This window comes from Coffea arabica, chromosome 11c (assembly GCF_036785885.1).
Source record: "Coffea arabica cultivar ET-39 chromosome 11c, Coffea Arabica ET-39 HiFi, whole genome shotgun sequence".
Lineage (NCBI taxonomy): Eukaryota > Viridiplantae > Streptophyta > Magnoliopsida > Gentianales > Rubiaceae > Coffea > Coffea arabica.
In genome coordinates this window covers 39,657,106-39,677,886 of record NC_092330.1, presented here as the reverse complement: position 1 = coordinate 39,677,886, position 20,781 = coordinate 39,657,106, and the positions used below count along the sequence as shown (strand labels likewise).

Genomic DNA, 20,781 nt, shown 5'->3' with positions numbered 1-20,781 from the left:
ATTTTTAGTCCATTATAAACAAAAAATGATCAATTTTGATCCCTGTTAGCTTTTTCGTGTGAATTCTTGACGGACCCAGTCATGTGAACATCACGTGACCAACTTTTGAGGGACAAAAAGGGCAAGTCACTCGGATCTTGACCAAAATGTAGAGGACCAGTATCTTTCTTCCTTCAAAGCATTTCAAATCCCTAAATTTCTTTGAAATTGTCATGGGAGAACCACCAAACTGTAGCTGCGGTATACCAGCCACAGTGAAGATTTCGTGGACAGCTAAGAATCCAGGAAAGAAATTCTATGGATGTGCCTATTATGAAGTAAGTTTTTAATTCAGAATATTTTGTTTTCCTTTTTTGGAGAATCTGAGCTCCGTTCTCCATGACTAGCATAATAATGGCGGAGGCGGCCGTGGGTACTTCAAATGGCATGAAACCAGCGGCTATGAGAGGTGCAATAAACTGGTGAGGCACACATAAAGGTTAACAAAGAAGGTGAAAGATTTGGAGATTGATGTGGAGAAAAGAAAACTCAAAGAGCGCAGAATGAATATGATACTATTTATGGTCATTGTTGCTGTAATCTATCAATGGCTTTAGAAGAGTAATTTGGACGAAATTGACATGCCTAATGCTGGCAATGACCTCAACCTCGTGCATGAAAGTGGCATCCCCGAAAGCAGAACAATTCTTGAACCTCTTCAATGCCGCTTCAGAGCCATCAGGCAATACACCCTTGTACACATTCCCATACCCTCCTCTTCCAATTATGTTCTTCCTCGAAAAATTCTTGGTGGCAGCCTTAATTTTATCAAGTGTGAACCTAACTAAATTAGTGCTCCCACTTATTGAATCCAACCTAGAAGCGGCGGGGCCAGAACCTGAGTTTGCCTGGCTTAATTTCCATCTTTCGCTGGCTTTTATTTTCCTTTTCCTTCTTTGACGGCAGAACCAAAGCCCAGAGTAATTTGGCACTAGCAATGCCCCTTTTATCCCTCAAAAGTTGGTCACATAATGTTCACATGACTGGGTCCGTCAAGAATTCACACGAAAAAGCTAACAGGGACCAAATTTGATCATTTTTTGTTTGTAATGGACTAAAAATGCTCGTTTTCGTTCTCAGGGACTAAATTTTCACATCGTTAATATGTGAGGAATGATTTGTACAATTTTCCCTTTTGTTTTGATTATGAATGAGAAAAAAAGATGATACCAGCATATGGTTAGAATTTTTGTCATATTGAAAAAATTTGAGTCATGTGACGAGATATAACAAACTTTATCAAAGTGATAATCCACTATAAAATTAAGGTGTTAACTGTTTAAATACCCAATTTTGATATGAATTTGAAGTATGAAATACACACACACATATTAGCTTATATTTTTTTCTTCATAGATAAATGTAAGAAGTACATCCAATATATATGATCCTTGTGTTGAAAAAAAAATGATCCTTGTGTTGAATGTCAAAAATAAAATGAAGATAAATTTGAGTTATGATTTTCTGGTGCTTTAAACTACTTTTAAGAATCATACTTAATTGTCTCTAATCTGAACAAGTTAAGCCAAGTGTAACGGGAAGGGTAAAACAACAAAGGATAATAATTAACAATTTTTTTGTAATAAAAAATCAATTTCAAATTACCAATTATAATATAGCCATTGCACATCCTGCTTAGAGATACATTTATGTTGTGATATATTGCACTAATATCTCATTTCCTCTTAAATTTTTTAATTGAAATGACTGCTCTAAATTTTGTTTAAAGATTTGATCCTCAAGTAATTAATAGTAAAAGAGGAACTCAATGTTTGCATGCTGAGTTGAGGTGATCCAAATGGTGTGGATGCATGTGAGATTCACCCAACTCTTGGGGTAAGTGATAAATATTGACATCTTTCACTTCTATTTCTTGGCTGCTATATTAGGATATAGTGTAAATGGTACAAATTGTTTGTCTCTCTATGCTTGAGATTTTTTTTTTAAAAGAATTTATTCTTGAGTTAATTATAGAGCAATCAGCTGAACAGAAGAATTCGTATTCAACGATAATTTGCAATTCAAAGTAAAGGGTAGAAAATCAAGATGCAATCTTGCAAGAACATAAAATGAAATTAAAATTCTATCCCACAGAAATTATGTTCTGTGTGCACAGTCTATTACCTATACACAACAGATGTGATACATGAGAGTCGATCTATGGCTAACAATGGCGATAATGCTTTGCCAGCTACGACCGTGCCGAAAGGAAAAATCACCATGAGGCAAAAATCGTTGTCTGTTTATTTCTTCTTGTGATTTCTGAACCTTGAATCTTGGTTTTTGATTAACAAATGTTTTATGGTCAGTTACAGGGATTTTTCTTTTTTGATCAGAAGTCTACAGTTCTTTAAAGATGCAGAGGAGCTTCAATATAAGAGCAGCAGTTATCCAGAAGTTATTGAGCCAGCAGCTGTTGGTGTAGTGACTGGCAAGGCGTGGTTGCAATCTCCAACTTTTTCAAGAGCATTCTTGTGATCAGTGTTTGCTTCCTTGCTCTTTCCCCATAGAAGAATATACATACCAATTATAACAAGAATGGATCCCAAAATGCTGTCCAAAAACACGTACCAAAATCATTAGCAAAGAATAAAAATTGCCATGATTCTGAGGATTTATCACTAGTATGACATGGTCCTCCTAGGTATATTAGCCTGGTTCCATGTAAATAATGCTTCTTTAGGATGTCCATTTACATTCTTTTTTAGTATGATACACTCAATAGATTTTCAAGATCATATCTTTTCTTCCTTTTTTAGTATGATACAATCAATAGGCTTTCAAGATTATATCTTTTCTTTCACAGAGAGAGAAAGAGAGAGAGAGAGAGAATGAAAAAAGAAAAAAAGGAAAAGAAGTGGTGAAAATGTTAATTTGTTTGACCGTTAGTTTTAACGGGAACACTTTGATTCAAATTATGAGGGGTTATATGTAGCTTTTAAACTTGGAGGGGACAAGTGATAAAGTGCCAAACTACTAGGGGTAAAAGGTAATTTTTAGTAATACTAATGGCTAATGTTTGGTAAACTACCGGGGGTTATATATTGGTTTTACTTTTGGTAATACTAATGGCTTTTCTTTTTCCCCTTTTATGTATGATAATACAAGAACCACTTTTGAGAACTGATACAATGGTATATTGATCTGGAAATTCTTGACAAGAAAAAAAAGGGAGAAATGGGACTTGAGACCGATTTACCTTCCAAGATTTATCTGTTCATGAAGTAAGGAGACATCAAAGATAGCAACAAAGATTTGTAGGAAAGGACTAAATGCTGCAGTGAAAACAGGCCCCCTTTGTTTTACACACCATGACATGCTTACGTAGCCCAGACCTGATCCCACGATTCCCTGTATAGAATTAACAGCGATTGGCTTGTTTAGTTCTGCAATTCCTTCCTGATAGTTACATAAAGCTCAAAGAATGAATCAATAAGCAAAGAAACGAAAGTAACTAGAGGGTTCTTCAGAAATCAGAAGTTTGATAGTACATAACTTGCTTTTACCCCCTGCTTAAAACTACATGTTGATTAAAAACTACAAGATATGTTGATTAAAAACAGGTTCAATGCATGCTTACAGCATAAATGATAGTAAAAATCTGTAATGGTCCTTTGAGGGTCCAAGAATTGGGTCTTTCGACGGCAACACATAAGAGGGCTGATTGGATAGCACTGAAGAAACACAAAAGAGCTGTGCTGCAATACTGATAGGGGTAAGATTTTCCAATCCAAGACTGAATGAGAAACCATGAAGCCCACACGATGCCACCCAACGCAAGAAATATGGAACCAATAACCCAATTTTCGGTATCATGCTTGGCTTTCTGGAGCATTGCAGGGGATGATTTAGGCGCATTGATCACTGGCATTCCTTTGTACAGGATTAGAACTAAGGCTCCTCCAACACAAACTATTGTGCCCAGCACCTTTGCTCTTCCACTTGAAATTTTCAAGTTAACTTTCTCCTGCCTGCAAGATTTTGTGTAATTGATACATAATTCATAATTGGAGAGCCATCTAAAAGATTTGCTTACAAGTTACCTAAGTGGCAGGGCCAACATAAATGTAATCACTGGCACCACGTTAATGAAAGCGCAAGTGTATGTTGGTGACGTATATTTAAGCCCAACAAGGAAGAAGTATTGAGTAAGGGTTGCCCTGCAAACAACTCATTTCAATAACTGTCTGACATGAATTATACATAGGTAATTTTATCGTAAGCTATGGTGCCAAAATCGAGTAATTATGGCACAATACTTAAAACAGACTATGGCACTAACCCGAGTAGTCCACTGAAAAAAAGGCTGCATAATATGCCACAAGTGAGATGTTTCCAGCATTTCCTGCGATAAGAGTACTATATTTTACAACACATCGTACTTCTGTTGGAATAAAAAGTATATTTATTCTCAAGTCTAATTTGGATTGAGCTCAGCCAAATTTGGCGTGAGAAAAAGGCATTACTGCTCTAAACAGAAATATATTCAGTACTTGTCTCTGTACCTTTCCCAGAAACAGACAATGGGGATCAAGAAAATAGCAGAGATGGATTGCCTGTAAGTGATAAAGAGCAAATGGCTCATTCCCTGATTCAGGGCCTTCTTGAGTGATATGTTAACAATGGCCGAGGCAAAACTAACGCCCACCATCGCAACCACCGGTTTCCACTGATCAAAACAATCCCTTTTGGCCATTGCATAGATTAACTCTTGTCAATACTGAGAATATTATTTACTTAACAAGCTAATATAATGAAGTTCCCTGAAACATTTAGAATATGAAAATCAAATTCTCCTTATCAGATCAAATCTTGGAAACCTACTGTGCAATTTTATACTATTTTTAGCAACTATTCCCCCCCTTGGATTGGATCATTCCCATTTGATGGACATATGGAATCACAGAAGCTCATATTCCATCCGTCATCTACTCATGTCCTTACAGATGTTTCGTGCATTTTTTCACGTTTAGTTCTAATTTGTCCATCATGATTGAGAAGACTCTCGAGTCTGTCAAGTTCTTTTTTACACCGATTAATTATAGTGAATGGCAAGTACACTTTTCTTATGCATGGCATCTAATGCTCTTGGCCATGCAGACTAGTTCACTGTTTCTGCATATTTTTGGAAAGAACAATATGTCTAATCTCAAAACGCCAGGAGCTTCATTTCCCCCATATGAAATTAGCGGTGCCACTAAACGTAGCAAGGAAAAAGTGATTAAAAACATATTATCTTGTGGTGATGTTGACGAATATGGTGATTCCAAAACTATAGAAGCACATTAAACATGCAGCAGTATAACAATAACAATGGCGAGAACAGAAAGTGAGTTATTAATGAAATGGACAGTATATTTACATAATTAACAATTACAGCGGATTTTTGAAAATGGTTGACAGAATATTCTAATAAAATGGAAATAAATTAAGAGCAAGGAAGGAATATGGGAGATAAGCCATTTTTCAAAAAGTAGAGAAAATATTGGCAAAATTTGATAAGAATCTCGTGTCATTGGAGCTAGAGGTGCGAGCTCGAGGTCTAATTCGATTTGATTTGCCTTGCTCAAACTCAATCAAATCTAGCTCAAATGGATCTCAAGTGATATAAATTAGCTCTTTTTCAAAATGTAAAGAATATATTGGCAGAATTTGAAAAGAATCTCAAGTTAGTGGAGCTAGAGGTGTCAGCTTGAGCTCGAGATTGATTTGATTTGCCTAGCTCAAACTCGATCAAATCTAGCTCAAATGGATTTCAAGTAATGTAAATTTATATACATATTTATGTATATATTCTCTCCTCCATAAAAAATGTCATGTTTCTTTATTTTGGAATATCCTAAAATGCTTGTTATATTTAGGATTAATTTTTTTTATACTGACAGATAGACGCTGTCAGCGTTGAATAAATGACAACTATGCAAAACTTGAGTATGAAATTTAACTTTTGAACATATGTTAATGTCATGGATTCAAAGGTGATAGTATATATACAGTCAATATATATGGAATTTACTAATTACTAAAGTCAAAGTTATTTTTGATATTTTCTTCCAATCTTATCTTCTATTTTTTCTACATTTCATATTAAATTTAAACTTGAAATTTGAATTTTTGAGAGCAACTTTGGGAATAAATCCACAAATCTCCCCATCAAACCAATGTTTTTAAAAAATTGAAATCCCGAAATGTGATAAATAATTTGGGATAGAGGAAGTACACACACAAAAAATTAGTCTTACATATACTAATAATGTACGCATTAGCGGATATAGACACACGCATATTTTACAATCTTTCATGCTACATATGTTAAACTCAAATTCAAACTAGTCAAGCTACTTAAGCTGTTCGAATTTGGATAAAAAATTAGTCAACCTGTGTTTGATTTCAAACTTTGACGAGAAAACTCTTGAGTAACTCGATTTAGTTTCACTCATTCACACCCCAAACTCGAGGTCAAATACGGCATGCCCCAACTCCCACCCTTGGAGCGCGAGAACACTCTTTAGCTACGCTCCAGCTTGGGCTCAGTAACTTGTGAAGCATGGGCTCAAACATGTGGGCCCAGTGAGGAATTGTTCAGCACTTTTGTTGCCTTGACATGGCGAACGGTGGTTTGGGCTTGTATGGGAAGCCTGAGTTGTCTCTCGGTGCGATCTCTCAGCCCTCAGGCTTTCTGCCTTTGAACCGAAAACGAATTTTCCAAGGAAACTGGAGCTTTTGCTGATTCGTTAGACCAATTAAAGAGGGAAAAGAATCCCAGATTTCCTTTTTGTGGAAATTGGTGCACTCGAACCTTTAAAAAATTTTAAAAATTTTCTTTGGTTGTTCAAAGCTAGTGATACTGCCAGAGCAGAAATTTTGCTGCCAGAACTGTTTGACACAAAAACCTCAAATTGCCTTAAACTGGTCAATAGTCATATCTCCCTAGCTAGCCATATTGATCTCTGTCTTGTTTTATTCAATTGTGAAGTTTGATACCAAATGAACATGACCAAAATATCCCAAAAGGAATATCCACAGCAATTTATCCATCTCATCCATTTGCTTCGAATTTTATCATGGCAGTAAACATTTCCATTGTCGTTTGTTTCTAAAAAATTCTTAAATTAGAGAATGGCAATTCTAGCAACATATGTCGTGTACCCTCGACCAGGTTTTCTTGCCCAAACAAATTCATCATTCATTTATAAAGCCATAGATCCAGCAATGGTTGGAGAATTGGTTTTACTATTTTGGGACCAAAGTGTTTGATATCGTCCGATAAACTGTTTATAGTTGTAAGAAATCAAATATCATCAATGTATGCACTTCGTGTGTAACGTTCTCCTTTCTTGAACCCTTAACTAAAACTTGTAAGGAGAAGTCAAAGATGGCAACAAAAACTTAGCACGGTGAATAAAAATGGTCCTCTTTGTTTGGCACACCATGACATGCCCACGTAGCACAGACCTGCTCCCACAATTCCCCGAGATTTAATCAAAAGCTGCTTGTTTGATTCTGAAATTTATTCATCTTTCTTTACATAAAAGGGAAAAAAAAAAAGAATGCAAAAGTAAAGAAAAATTTCTCCTTTTCTTTGTCTCTCTTCCACATTTTTACACTAGTTATCTAATTATCTGCAACTATGAAAGCAGCAAAAGAAAAAAAATAGAAGAAAAACAGTTTGAAGGGTTAATCACAAAAACTCCCTTTAAGGTTTGGTCAAAATTGTAGTTTACCCGGTAACATTTATTTCTTCTCATTTCATCTTTATTTCAATCCACATCATCAAGTTGACTATTGAAGCATTTGAATTGACAAAATATCACTCATTGTAACCATTTAAAATTTGTGATGAAAATGCCCTTCTACATGATTTATAAGGAAAGACCCCATAACATTTTTTGGATGTTCAAATTATAAGTTTTTGTTTTTACTATAGAACAATTATTTTTTAATCTTTTAAATAAAACAAATTAAAGTAGTAATATTCTTTTTCTGCTTAGAATCGTCATGCATATAATTACTTTAAGTAGGTAGATGCCGAACTTTGTGAAAAAGGAATAGAAATATGTGTTGTACTGTAATCAAGGAAGAAAAGTACGTGATATGTTGCAAAATTTATCTTCATATATAAGATATAATGCATATGTGTGACTAGATTTGGTCGTGACCAGATCATGGGAGAGAGGAAATATGAGTGTGGGATGAGGGAAAGAGAGAATAGGAGGATGGTGGGGTAGAGAAGAAGAGAGCAAAAAAGAAGAGGGGAAGAGAAAGGAGAAGGATGTGGGAGAAAAGAGGGGAAGTGAAGCAAGGGGTGGAAGGAGAAAGTGGAAAAGAGAAAAGGAGGAGGGAGGGGATGGTGGAAGAGTAGGGGTGGCAATGAGACCGGTTACCCGCCCTGCGGGGGACTATTAGGGCGGGGGCCGGGGGGGAATTTTTCCCCCCCGTTTAGAAACCTTCCTCCGTCCCGCCACTCGTTTGAAACAAAAAATATATATATATATATGTATATAATTATATATATCATGATATTATCAATTATACTACTAATTATGCATGTTTATTAATAAAAATTATTAATTATTTATACTAAATTTATTAATACATTTATATTAAATTCCTAACTACACTTAATACAATAACACTTTTTTTCTAAAAAAATACAATAATAATTTAGTGATTGTATTTGTATCAAAAGTAAAAACTTGATTATTTTAATTATATTTTTTATCATATTAGATTGTATTCAAATAACTTTTGTTTAATTATTTTTATAAGTTTCAATTGTGAAGTTACAATGAATAATAATTTGGTGATGTGTTGATATTTTAGTACTTGATTATTTGCTCAAATTTAATTATAATAAATTATATAATAATTTTTTTTAACCCCACGGGGAAAACGGGGCGGGGTAATTAATAGGCAATGGGGCGGAGAACGAGGGGAAGGATCCCCCGTCCCACCCCACCCTACCCTACCCCATTGCCACCCCTATGGAAGAGGTACTAGGAAATAAGAGGAAGGGTGGTGCGAGTGTGCATAGCAGCTGCAATGGAAGTAGAAAGGATGAGGAAGAGTGGTGGTGAAAAAAGAAAGACATGTGTGTCTTTGGGTATTTTGAAAGTTTTAAAAATAGAACTTAGACTGTTTTAACAAATAAATGTAGATAGAATTTTAACAAAACTTTGTCTTCTAAAAACAGGCCTAAAATCATGTGCCAAATAGACCTTACACTTTTCTTAAAAACTAGTAATTGAGAACCCTCTAAATGAATGCTTATTGAGCACCAATTAGCTAAACTGTTTAATAATTTTCTTATCAAAAAGCATTTTCAAAGGGTTAATTACATTTACCTCCCATGAGGTTTAACCAAATTACCATTTACTCCCTGAAATTTAGACAAACTACAAAAAGGTCCCTCAAATTGAAAGATGTATAACAGATACACCCCTCCTGTTAGTCTGTTGCTGTTGATTGTTAAGATTATAATGATGCCATCATACAAATTTAATGAAATGCGTAGATTGCCCCTAAACCCATAACCTTCCCCTTCCCTTCGTTGCTTTTCTTCAAAACCTAACCTACTCCATTTACCACCGTTGACATAACTATGGCAACAAAATCATCGACATATATTATCGATACCCACTTTCATGATCATTTTCTTGGTGAGCACGTTTTCACTGTCAAAATCATAATAAATTTATAGAAATTTAATTGCCTTCATCTCTATTATTCCCATAACAACCATCCTTTTAACTCCGTTATAAGCAGAGAAAAAACGCATTTGATAATATCAAACCCAATGACCAACTACAGATATAACCTAGAGTTGAAAAAATGATTATTTGGAACTCTAAATACCCGCATGAATCAAGTCAGATCCTGGTTGATAACCGTTAATTCCTCACTGCCAATTTGAGTGAGTTTGAGATTTTACTCGTCTCTGGATTGGTCGATGTGATTGTGGTAGTTGTAGAGAAGGGAAATACAAAAAACAAGATTATTGGCCGACAAAGGGTTACAGACTTGTAGAGACTCTTTTGTGGTGGATTGAGTGAACCTTTACATAGCTTCTATAAATTTTCTTTCATCGCTCAATTGTCGGTTTCCTTTTGTCACTCTACTTTTTTTTTTCATTCCTTTCTTTGCTTTTCACATTTTAATTTCTTTTTTGTTTTCTAGGCTTTCCTTCTTTCTTCATTTTCTTTCTTTTGTTCCTTTATGCACATATTTTTATCAAATTTGATTATTACATGCTTGGTTTTATTTTTTTCTTTTATACTGGTTAAAAATTGTTTTATTTAAGTAGCAAACTCTTAGTTTAATTTGTTATTATTGAAACCATCTTCGATTTTTTAACGGTAAGTTTTCTCTAACTACAAGTTTTTACAGAGAGGGTAAATATGACATTTTACTGCTTCTATTTAAGTGTCTTTGACGAGGTTACTTAAAAAGGAGGTACTTGTAATATTACCACACCACAGACATTTAATGGTAGTTTGGTCAAACCACAAAGGAGGTAGATGTAATTAACCCTTAAAAATTTGATGGAAATCAATAAGGGTTATTCAGACTTTAGGCTATTTCCATTACTTATAAGTGACAGAAGTTAGTGTGGGGGAGGAATCTGTTATTTGGTCAAATCTCAGGGATCGATTCGTTATTTGGTCAAACCTTAAGGGAGGTGAATGTAATTAACCCTTATAATTTAGCAACTAAAATCATGCTTAGAGGACAGCTATTTTCGTGGGATATATTCTTTGATCGAATTATATACACTTGTGATATATTGCACTAAGATCTTCATTTTCTGCTAACTTCCTTATTCAAATAACTGCTCTTGATTTTTTTTTTTTGAAAAAAAATTGATCATCAATTAATTAATGATGAAAGAGGAATTAAAAAGTTAATCTTTTCATGCCAAGTTGAGGGTTGATCCAAATTGTGTGGATGCATTTGAAATTCATTTATTTTATATCTGGGGTCCGATAAATATTCATATTTTTCTCTTCTATTTCATGGGTGCTGTTTAAGGAAATAGTAGTGTAATACAACGATCCATATTGTTTCTTTGTTTTAGAAGGGATTTAGACACCAAATCCGCAAATTCTCCGTGGTTGATTTAATTCTAGAGAAATTAAAAATGAATGCAAGAACTTTTGTGGTGGAGCCACAATTTGCATTTCAAAGTAGTGTGCAGAAAATTAGAGATATGCAATCTTCCAAGAGTATAATATGGAAATTGGTCTTGTTTGAATTGCTATTTTCTAAGACAATTTTTACATTTTTTTAAACACATTTCTCAATCATCTTTCTATTTTACATATATCAAACCGTTATAGTACATTTTTCTACCAAAACTCCAAAAAAAATTCTGTCCCACAAGTATTCTTTTTAGAGAATCTATTACATGCATACAACAGATGCAAAGTATCAAAGGCAATCTACGGCCAACAATGGAGATAATTCTTTGGCAGCTATAGTCTTGCCCAAAAAAAGAAAAAAAAAAGGAAAAAACACGATGGTGAAAAAATCATTATTGTTTCTTTATTTCTTCTTGTGATTTCTGAACCTTGAATCTTGGTTTCTGATCAAGAAATCTTTTGTATCCACGTAGATTTCCTCCTTTGATGGAAAATACCAAAATATACTGTCTCTTTACCAAATGTTGTCAGTTACTGGGATTTTTTTTTGGGGGTAAAAATTTCATGAGAAACCTACAATTCTTCAAAGATGCAGAGGAGCTTCAATATAAGACTTTAGTTATACAGAAGTTGTTGATCCGGCATCTATCGGCGTAGTGACTGACAAGGCGTGGTTGGTATCTCCAACTTTTTCTTGAACATTCCTGTTATCAGGCTCAAGGTCTCCTTCCTTGCTTTTTCCCCACAGGAGTACATACATACCAACGACAACAAGAACGGATCCCAGAATGCTGTCCAAAAACAAATGTTAAAATCATTAGCAAAGATCAAAATTATATTACGCTTCTTTTTAGCATATTATGCTTCTTTATGATTCCGAGGATGCATCACTAGCATGATATGATCCTTTGCAGGTACTTTAGCGTTGTTCCATATAAATTGTGCTTCTTTTTAGCATGTCGACTTATGCTCATGATTCAACTTTTTTGTTTTTCGGTTTTCTTCTTGTAATACTTTTGTGTTTCTTTATGTGTGATATTACATGATCCACTTTTCAGAACTGATACAATGGCATATATTGATCTGGAAATTCGTGACAAGGAAAAAGGAGTAATGAAACTTCAGACACAGGATTACCTTCCAAGATTTATCTGTTCATGAAGTAATGAGACATCGAAGATAGCAGCAAAAATTTGTATGAAAGGGCTAAATGCTGCAGTGAAAACAGGCCCCCGTTGTTTGACGCACCATGACATGCATACATAGCACAGACCTGATCCTACAGCTCCCTGTGCAGAATCACAACAACTAGTTTAGTTTCGTCTCAAATTCCTTTACTTTTGATTACATAAAGCGAAACTTAGTAGGCAAAGAAATGAAACTAGCTAGAGCGTTCTCCTCAGAAATCAACAGTTGATGTGAAAATCTCATAGCTGGACATTCTTTCTTTGAAGAGTTAAATGATCGCAACAGCAGGAGGATGGGTATTACTGTTTCTCCCCTGTTTAAAATCACAAATAGTGTTGATGAAGAACAGCTTGAATGTTCACTTACAGCGTAAACGATACTAGAAATCTGTAATGGTCCTTTGAGGGTCCAAGAATTCGGTCTTTCGATGATAGCACATAAGATGGCTGATTGGACAGCACTGCAGAAAGACAGCATGGCTGTGCTAGAATACTGATAAGGGTAATACTTTCCAATCCTAGCTTGAATTAGAAACCATGAAGCCCATAGAATGCCACCCAAAGCAAGAATTATCGAACCAATAACCCATTTTGCTGTGTCATGCTTGGCTTTCTGGAGCATTACAGGGGATGATTTAGGCGCGTTAATCACTGGCAATCCTTTGTACAGAATTAGAACTAAGGCTCCTCCAACACAAATTAGTGTGCCCAACACCTTTGCTCTTCCACTCGTGTTTTTCAAGTTAACTTTTTCCTGCCTGCAAGATTTTGCATAATAGATAAATTGTTCACTGTTGGAGAGCGATCCAAATGATGTGCTTAAAACTTACCTAAGTGGCAGGGCCAGGATGAATGTAAAAACTGGCGCCATATTAATGAAAGCACAAGTGTATGTTGCTGATGTATATTTAAGCCCGACAAGGAAGAAATATTGAGTAAGCGTGGCCCTGAGAAGTGCAAACAAGTTATTTCAAGAACTCATTCTTAGATGAATTATAAAAAGATTCACTTTATCCTAGAGCCAAAATCAAATAATTATACATGGCAAGATACTAAAGAAATGGGAGTGCGGGACACATATTATGGCACTAACCCAAGTAGTCCACCGAAAAAAAGACGACATAATATGCCACCTGTGAGATTGTTCCAGCATTTCCTGCAATAAGAGTACAATATTTCCGTATGTGATAATTCTGATGGAAGAAAAGTTTCTGGGTTCTAAAGTCTAATTTGAATTGAGCTCAGCCAATTTTGGCAAGAGAAAAAGCATTAATATTCTAAACACAGATATACTCGAGTTTTTTCCTCAGTACCTTTCCCAGAAATGGGCAAGGGGGGTCAAGAAAATGGTGGAGATGGACTGCCTGTAAGTGACGATGAGCAAATGGCTCATTCCCTGATTCAGAGCTTTCTTGAGACATATGTTAACAATAGCCAAAGCAAAACAAACGCCAAACATTGCAGCCACTGGTTTCCATTGATCAACACAATCCCTTTTGTCCATCGCCTCTGGTAAATGCTAAGAAGATTATTTGCTTGACAAACTTTTATAATGGTGTTCCCTGAAACATTTAGAATACGAAAATCTAATTCCCCTTATCAGATCAAATCTTGGATCAATTGACGGTGCAACGTTTTGCTTTTGCCCCTTTTAGTTGGATCATTTCCATTTACTAGATATATGGAACCACTGGATCTCATATTCCATGCATCATCATCCTATGACCTCACAGTCTTTTGCGCATTTTTTCCACATTTAATTCTGAGTTGTCTACAATGATTGATAAGACTCTCGATTCCTTCCATTTTTTTTTTCAATTAAAATTTGGAAATGACCAATCAGGCATACCTTTTCTTATGCAGGGCATCTAATGCTCTTTGGCCATGCAGACCAGTTCTCTGTTTCTGCACATTTCTGGAACCGGAATTAAGAATAATATGCCTTATCTCAAAAGTTGCAATTATCAGCGCTAGGAGCTTCTTGCCACATATAAATATCAGCGCTACTAATCCAAGCAAGGGAACAATGATTAAAATTACAGGATTGCACTAAACATGCAATAGCACATCAAATAACAATGGCGCCGTGAACAGAAAGTGAGGAGTATATTTGCCTTAGTGACAATTACAGCGGCTTTTTGAAAATGGTTGACAGAATAGTCTAGTAAAATGTAAATCGATTAAGAGCAAGGAAGGATCATGGGAGATAAGTTCATATTTGAAAAAGCAGAGGAAATACTTTTTATTCAGGTTTGTGGCCTGTGGAAGACAAAAACAATGGCCAAGCTGGAGCTTTTGTTCATTCGTAGACCGTTTGAGAGGGAAATGAAGATGGTTTGAAGGAATTCCTGATTTTCTTTTTGTTCAATTGGTGTATTCAGCCTTTAAGAAATTCAAAAAAAAAAAAAAATCTTTAAGATAGTTCGAGCATATGCCAATCAGAGGTGTGATGCCAAATAAACATGACCCAAAAAAAATTCCGGCAACAATATATGGTACACTAAAATTTCTGGCCGAAACAAATTCATCATTCATGGCCCAGTAACGGTTTGCAGTTGTAAAAAATCCAATATCATCAATGTATGCATTTCGTCTGTAACATTCTCCTTTCTTGAACCCTTAACCAGGACCGTGCGAACTGGATATAAATGGAAAGTTTTATCATAGCTGCCTGTTGAAAAGCTTCTAAAATCTCATGCTTGTACAATTTTTATATAAATTACAAACTCACAATCTGTATCTACACAAAACTTTCCTTTTCTACCAAGATATCATCACATGGTAGAAGTAGCAATCCTGTATTTTTTTCCACCCAAAAGTTCTGTATTTTCCACTTCTTTTTTTTTTTAATCGACAAATATCTGCTGCATTCTGTAGTTTTCACTTGTACATTCAACACCGTTGCTGTAGTATGCAGAGGATATTTTTCTAACAAAAACAGAGTCCTTTCATTTCATGCAGAATTTGTTGAGCTGACAGCAGTTGGTGTAGTGACTGGCACAGAATTTGTTGGGCTGACAGCAGTTGGTGCAGTGACTGGCAAGGTGCGATCGCAATCTCCGTCTTTTTCTTGATTTGCTGGCGGAACATTCTTGTGAAGGTCTATTTCATTGCCTTTTCCCCACAGAAGAGTATACATTCCAATAACAACCAAAATGGATCCCAGAATGCTGTTCAAAACAAGTATGACGAATTATATGAGAGAAGAAAAAAAAATTGCCGGTGATCGCGAGGGAAAATCTCGATGTGACATGCTGCTGGCAGGTATGATTAACCTATATGTTAAATTTTTCGTGCAAATTAGGCCTTCTGATTTCGGAATGTTCTTGTGTCTGTTTGTGTTTGAGATTGAAAAATCACAAGTAGAACAAACAATTCAGGAGATGTAGATTACCTTCCGAGGCCTATCTGTTCATGAAGCAAGGGGGCATCAAAGATGATCACAAAAACTTGTATGAGAGGGCTAAATGCTGATGTAAAAACAGGTCCTCTTTCTTTCACACACCATGACATTCCCACATAGCCTAGACCTGATCCCACGATTCCCTGAGGATTCAGAAAAAATAGCTTGATTGATTCTGAAATTTATCTGTGTTTGTTTACATGCAAGAAGGAAAAGAAAGAATGCAAAGGCCAAGAAAAAGAACCTATGTTTCTGTGTCTCTCTTCCTTGTTTTACTAGTTGTTTTTAACGGTGAAAACAGCTAAAAAACATTGAAGGAAAAAAGAAAAAAGAAAGAAAGAGTTGAATCTACTTACCGCGAATATGAGACTCGATATCTGAATTGATCCTTTGAGAGCCCATGAAATGTGTCTGTCAATGACAAGACACAGAATGCCTGACTGGATGGCGCTGAAGAAGGAAAACATGGCCGTGCTAGAATATTGATAGGGGTACATGTTGCCAATCCGAGCTTGCATCACAAACCATGAAGCCCACAAAAAATTACCTATAGGTGGAAATGTGGAACCAATTATGCTAGCCCAATTTATCCTCCCATTCTTTGCTTTCTCAAGCAAAATGGGTGGTGATTTAGGAGCATTCAATACAATCCTTCCTTTGTATAGTATCAGAACTAAAGCTCCTCCAACACAGATTAGTGTGCCTAACACCTTAACCCTTCCACTTTTCTTTTTCATGTCCAATTTCTCCTGCCTGCAAGAGATTAATCTTAGTGACATATGCAGTTGAGAGATTAGGGGTACAAAAAATTGTAGTCTTGTGAATTTTGTGCTTGAACTCACCGAAGCAGCAGTGCCAAAACAAATGTAAATACAGGGATCATATTGCTGAAAGCAGCAGAATATGTTGCTGATGTATATTTGAGTCCAGTGAGGAAGACATATTGAGTAAGTGTGACCCTGCAAACAACTTGATCAATTCAAAAATTGATTCTTTTGCTTGAATGGTAACAAATTATAGAAAAAAAAAAAGTAAATTTATCCAATTTTGTCTGTAAAAGATTGGCCTGAGATATATAGCTAGGACAACTGATACAAATTATTAATGCCACTTACCCTACCAGTGCATTGCAAAATAGACCACACAATATGACAGCTGTGATATTCTTCCAGTATTTCCTGCAACAAAGTAAATTAGGATTTATCAGCTCACCCAAATTTGGCGATAGAAATGAAAATAGTGGAACTTGAAATAGAGAAAAATGTTATATTCATATTGGTACCTCTCCCGGAAATAGGCAATGGGGACCAAGAAAATAAGGGAGATGGATTGCCTGTAAGTGACAATTAGCAAATTGCTCATGCCCTCAGTCAGTACCTTCTTCATAGCTACATTAACGACTGCAAAAGCAAAATAAACTCCCAGCATTGCAGCCACAGGTTTCCACTCATTAAACACCATTTTAGTCATTGATGAAAATGACAAAGAAGAATCAGTATCGCTAGCTTATATGACTGACTTCCCTGGAACGCGATGAATTTAAATATCAAATTGCCCTTATCAGATGTGCAATATTACTTTTTAATCCCTTTTGCTGGATCATAATGAACCAGCGAGTTCATATTCCATGCATCATCCTTTTGTAACGCAACAGTTTTGATGCGTTCTTTTCACATTCCATTGTTCCCTTTCCATGATATTTGAGCGGTTCCCTAGCCTTCTTTGTACATTAACAATTTACTTAAGAATAATTTGCGTCAATGTGGGAATTTCTTGAAAGTATATTGGAATTGACCAAACGAAAATAACTTTTTGTTGCGCATGGCATCTAATACTACTTCTTTTGGAAATTGGGACCTCTTCTGTTCTTCTGCGCCCATTTTCTTTTTCGATATTGGAAATAAAGAACATTGTGTCTAATCTCAAAAGTTCCTTACAACTACCATGTGTTGGAGCTCCAGCAAAAGGAAAATAGTAAAATACATGTGTGGGTTCCGTCTGTAACAGTTGGAGAATATGGGCTATAGCTTCAGGATTCTGTAGGAGCCTGAGCTGTGTCTTTTGGTCTGAGGAGACAGCATCCATTGTTACGAAAATTCGGTCAGAGGACATGTAATGGGCTTGGCCTGATGTGTTATAGTTTACTGAGGTTCAGTTAGAGGCTGTTGCACTGGGCTTGGCCTGATTTAGAACCGTAATGTTGAAAGCCCAAATGGAAAAGAAAGAAAGCGGGGAAAAGTAAAAACCAAAAAAGAGCAAAGAAATAAAAGAAATTCAGCGTGAAGAGATTAAAATGAGTAAAAAGAAAAACTCAAGCGATGCTCTGTTTAAACAGTTGAGCGTAGTTAGACGCTCTGTCAAATTTTGTAGCAAAACCGCACTTTTGCTCATTTGATGGATCTTTTTTTTTGGAGGCAGGTAAAGTGAAAGAATTCCCGAAGAGAGATGATCCATTGACCTTTAAAGAAATTGAACGGTTCCCTTTCATCGCCCAAAAGGAAATACCAACATGAAGTTTGAATACCAAATAAAGTTGGTCCTTCAAAACTCTTTATTTTTTTTTGGAAACTAATTATGAAGAAATGGTCGTTATGAAAATCATCGAAGAATTCTCCACATATGCATTAAATCTTATGAAGAAATATTGCTTAGAGAATAATTTGCTAATTTCAAAGAAAAATGTAGGGTACATACGTATAACAAATTTGGAATTCTACCAATTTCGTCGTCATCAAGATCTGCATTTGTTTTCTGATGATTAAATAAGGGATCGTGCTGCAGTGACGACAAGTCGCCTCACGAAATACTGAAATAATGCTAGTTAATTACTGGTAGTTGTCTAAATTACCCACCTTTAGCAACAATTTTGGTCCTTTAGCGTCTTTTCTGATTCCATTAAAATAATGATTATAAATTCTATGTAAGTTTTTTTTTTTTTAACTAAAATGGCTGGTTTGTTCACTAAGCTAGTAACTTTAATCATTCATCAAATTTACCAGTTTATTTATAAAACTTACCATTTTTCAACAAAAACTTACCATAATTTGAATCAAACTTACTAATTATAATTGTTCTAACTTTCTTAAGTAAAATGGTAAGTTTGTGAAATAAAGTAGTAAGTTTGGACAATTCACCAATTTACCATTTTATTTGTAAAACTGATGGCTCCGCTTGGATTAGCTGTTTTTGGAGGTGTTTTTTAAAAACTTTATTGTAGTTTTGTATATGAAAAACTTTTACTATAGATGGCTCCGTTTGGATTTGAGAGCTTTTCAAAAACTTATTTTTCATCTACAATGTTACAGTAAAAATTTTACAAAAATAACTTCAAAAACTTTTTCAACAAATGCTTACTATTATTGAATTAAACTTACTAATTATAAAGTAGTAAGTTTCGTTGAAGAAGTAGTAACGTTTGATATTTAAAGAGTAAATTAATTTCAGATCACACTTATAATATACCAATTTTATTACCAAAGTTACCATATTACCACCTGATGTTACTTTGAATATTGGAAACCTAAATGAACAGTAGTGCAATTGTTACTGCGGATACCAATTTTGGATGTAGAAACCACTATTAACCGGTTGTACCAGTATTTTAATGTAAAATATTCACAAGTTATTGTAACGATGGGCACTATAGCATCATCCCAGTACTTCTCCTTGTGTTTTCTAGCTCTTCTTCTAACTTGTAGCGTGCTCAATTCTCCCCCACCATCCCCCTCCTCCCCCAACGGGCGACCGGCTGCATTATTCCCCCCCACCACACAAACCCCCAGTCCAATCGATCAAGTCATTCCACAACGTTACATTTAGGAATACAAGTTCAGTTTAGGTTCGCCTATTTGATCCGTTTGCGATATATGTTACTATTTCGAGTTGGGGAACCTGAAATTCTGATTCCACCATTCAACATAAGAAAACGACTCCTTTTTGAGAGCAGTTAATATTGTCTTTATTTTTCTTATAAGTTGCAACTGTACTGAAATGAAAATCCTTGACAAGATTCATATGTATCCTTGTGATGGAAACACTTCAATGATAAATGGGAAAGTCAGGATACTGCATTTGATACCAAGAGGCCCTAGGCTTCCTGTACGCATCATAGTATCTATTCTGCAGCATGCATGCTCGATCTCCTACAAATGATGCCAGTTTATTATGACTAGACAGCATGAGTTAGAGGCAAGGCTTCCGGCCCCCCTCCTCTTTTTGTCTTGACTGCCTCCAGAGTATGAATGTCATCTTCTGCAGCCGAGGACCCTTGTGATTTGTGAAGTTAGACCGACTGATTAATTTAAGAAACGAAAATTGATGTTTATTCCATCTTGTCTTGTACGATATAGGATTTTTTGTTGATAGATTTAGCTCTTTAAACCGGACCATGAAAATCATTATCATTTCAAAAGTTGTTAAAACTATTGAAGGTACATCTCTTTTTCTAAACGTTTGAAATGCCAAAAGTTGTACTTAAAAAGCACTTCAAGGTCACTTAAATTAGCTTTTTTTTTTGGTTTTTTGTAAAGTAGTTTTTAACTTCAAACCTTGACTATAATCGAGAGATTATATGCCATTTTCACATTTTGGGGTTCAACAATTAGAAGTACTAATTGCATGAGAAAATCGAGATACAATGGCATTTAGTGTAGAAACTAAAAGACTAGACTGTTGAAATCGATGTTCTTCACTGCAGTATCTACCATATTTTAAAACCTTTTCCAACTTTCACTCTTTACCGCACAAAATTCAAATGAGAAAATCTCAACAATGGATTTTTTAAAAAAAATTTTCCAAACAACTCTTGATAAACACTCCCCCGACTATACACGAAGTATAAATGCAAGTTGGCTTATACACATGCAACAATTCACTATATCATTGGACATGAGACTAGTAAAGATCCTCCAGCTAGGGCAATAAACCTAGCAGGTAAGGCCAACACTTCCACCTTAGAATGCACACAAATACTTGAGAGGCCACGTCCCTCTCAATATCTCTCTCCCGCTCAGTC

At 35.5% G+C, this 20,781-nt stretch overlaps 3 protein-coding genes and 1 long non-coding RNA gene across 4 annotated transcripts; 1 reads left to right on the top strand and 3 right to left on the bottom strand.

Annotated features, from left to right (window-relative positions):
* Positions 1 to 39: 39 nt before the first annotated feature.
* On the top strand, positions 40 to 1,234 carry LOC140016800 (uncharacterized). Its single transcript, XR_011823034.1, has 2 exons — positions 40 to 317; positions 387 to 1,234. It is a non-coding gene; the product is annotated as an uncharacterized lncRNA (long non-coding RNA).
* Positions 1,235 to 2,426: 1,192 nt separating this feature from the next.
* Positions 2,427 to 4,771, bottom strand: LOC113715402 (WAT1-related protein At3g30340-like). Its single transcript, XM_027239584.2, has 6 exons — positions 4,545 to 4,771; positions 4,322 to 4,384; positions 4,083 to 4,199; positions 3,620 to 4,010; positions 3,239 to 3,390; positions 2,427 to 2,592 (listed from the first exon to the last, which is right to left on the bottom strand). Exons 1-6 carry the CDS (start codon positions 4,733 to 4,735, stop codon positions 2,427 to 2,429), a joined length of 1,080 nt encoding a protein of 359 aa, XP_027095385.1. The 5' UTR covers positions 4,736 to 4,771.
* Positions 4,772 to 11,405: 6,634 nt separating this feature from the next.
* On the bottom strand, positions 11,406 to 14,000 carry LOC113716437 (WAT1-related protein At3g30340-like). The gene is made up of 6 exons (XM_027240764.2): positions 13,678 to 14,000; positions 13,458 to 13,520; positions 13,195 to 13,311; positions 12,732 to 13,122; positions 12,315 to 12,466; positions 11,406 to 11,968 (listed from the first exon to the last, which is right to left on the bottom strand). Exons 1-6 carry the CDS (start codon positions 13,866 to 13,868, stop codon positions 11,797 to 11,799), a joined length of 1,086 nt encoding a protein of 361 aa, XP_027096565.1. The 5' UTR covers positions 13,869 to 14,000; the 3' UTR covers positions 11,406 to 11,796.
* Positions 14,001 to 15,038: 1,038 nt separating this feature from the next.
* On the bottom strand, positions 15,039 to 17,286 carry LOC113716501 (WAT1-related protein At3g30340-like). The gene is made up of 6 exons (XM_027240867.2): positions 17,050 to 17,286; positions 16,883 to 16,945; positions 16,610 to 16,726; positions 16,124 to 16,520; positions 15,759 to 15,910; positions 15,039 to 15,534 (listed from the first exon to the last, which is right to left on the bottom strand). Exons 1-6 carry the CDS (start codon positions 17,235 to 17,237, stop codon positions 15,318 to 15,320), a joined length of 1,134 nt encoding a protein of 377 aa, XP_027096668.2. The 5' UTR covers positions 17,238 to 17,286; the 3' UTR covers positions 15,039 to 15,317.
* Between the last annotated feature and the right edge of the window lie 3,495 nt (positions 17,287 to 20,781).

What these genes read in the sequence shown, in the direction of transcription:
- LOC113715402 (XM_027239584.2), bottom strand. Translation starts at nt 4,735, where the DNA reads ATGGCCAAAAGGGATTGTTTTGATCAGTGGAAACCGGTGGTTGCGATG. An exon ending in ATTGTCTGTTTCTGGGAAAG is followed by an intron (nt 4,385 to 4,544) that starts GTACAGAGACAA and finishes CTCTTATCGCAG; the next exon opens with GAAATGCTGGAAACATCTCA. An exon ending in TTTTTACTATCATTTATGCT is followed by an intron (nt 3,391 to 3,619) that starts GTAAGCATGCAT and finishes AATTCTATACAG; the next exon opens with GGAATCGTGGGATCAGGTCT.
- LOC113716437 (XM_027240764.2), bottom strand. Translation starts at nt 13,868, where the DNA reads ATGGACAAAAGGGATTGTGTTGATCAATGGAAACCAGTGGCTGCAATG. An exon ending in TTTCTAGTATCGTTTACGCT is followed by an intron (nt 12,467 to 12,731) that starts GTAAGTGAACAT and finishes GATTCTGCACAG; the next exon opens with GGAGCTGTAGGATCAGGTCT. An exon ending in GAACAGATAAATCTTGGAAG is followed by an intron (nt 11,969 to 12,314) that starts GTAATCCTGTGT and finishes GTTTTTGGACAG; the next exon opens with CATTCTGGGATCCGTTCTTG.
- LOC113716501 (XM_027240867.2), bottom strand. Translation starts at nt 17,237, where the DNA reads ATGACTAAAATGGTGTTTAATGAGTGGAAACCTGTGGCTGCAATGCTG. An exon ending in ATTGCCTATTTCCGGGAGAG is followed by an intron (nt 16,946 to 17,049) that starts GTACCAATATGA and finishes ACTTTGTTGCAG; the next exon opens with GAAATACTGGAAGAATATCA. An exon ending in GAACAGATAGGCCTCGGAAG is followed by an intron (nt 15,535 to 15,758) that starts GTAATCTACATC and finishes TGTTTTGAACAG; the next exon opens with CATTCTGGGATCCATTTTGG.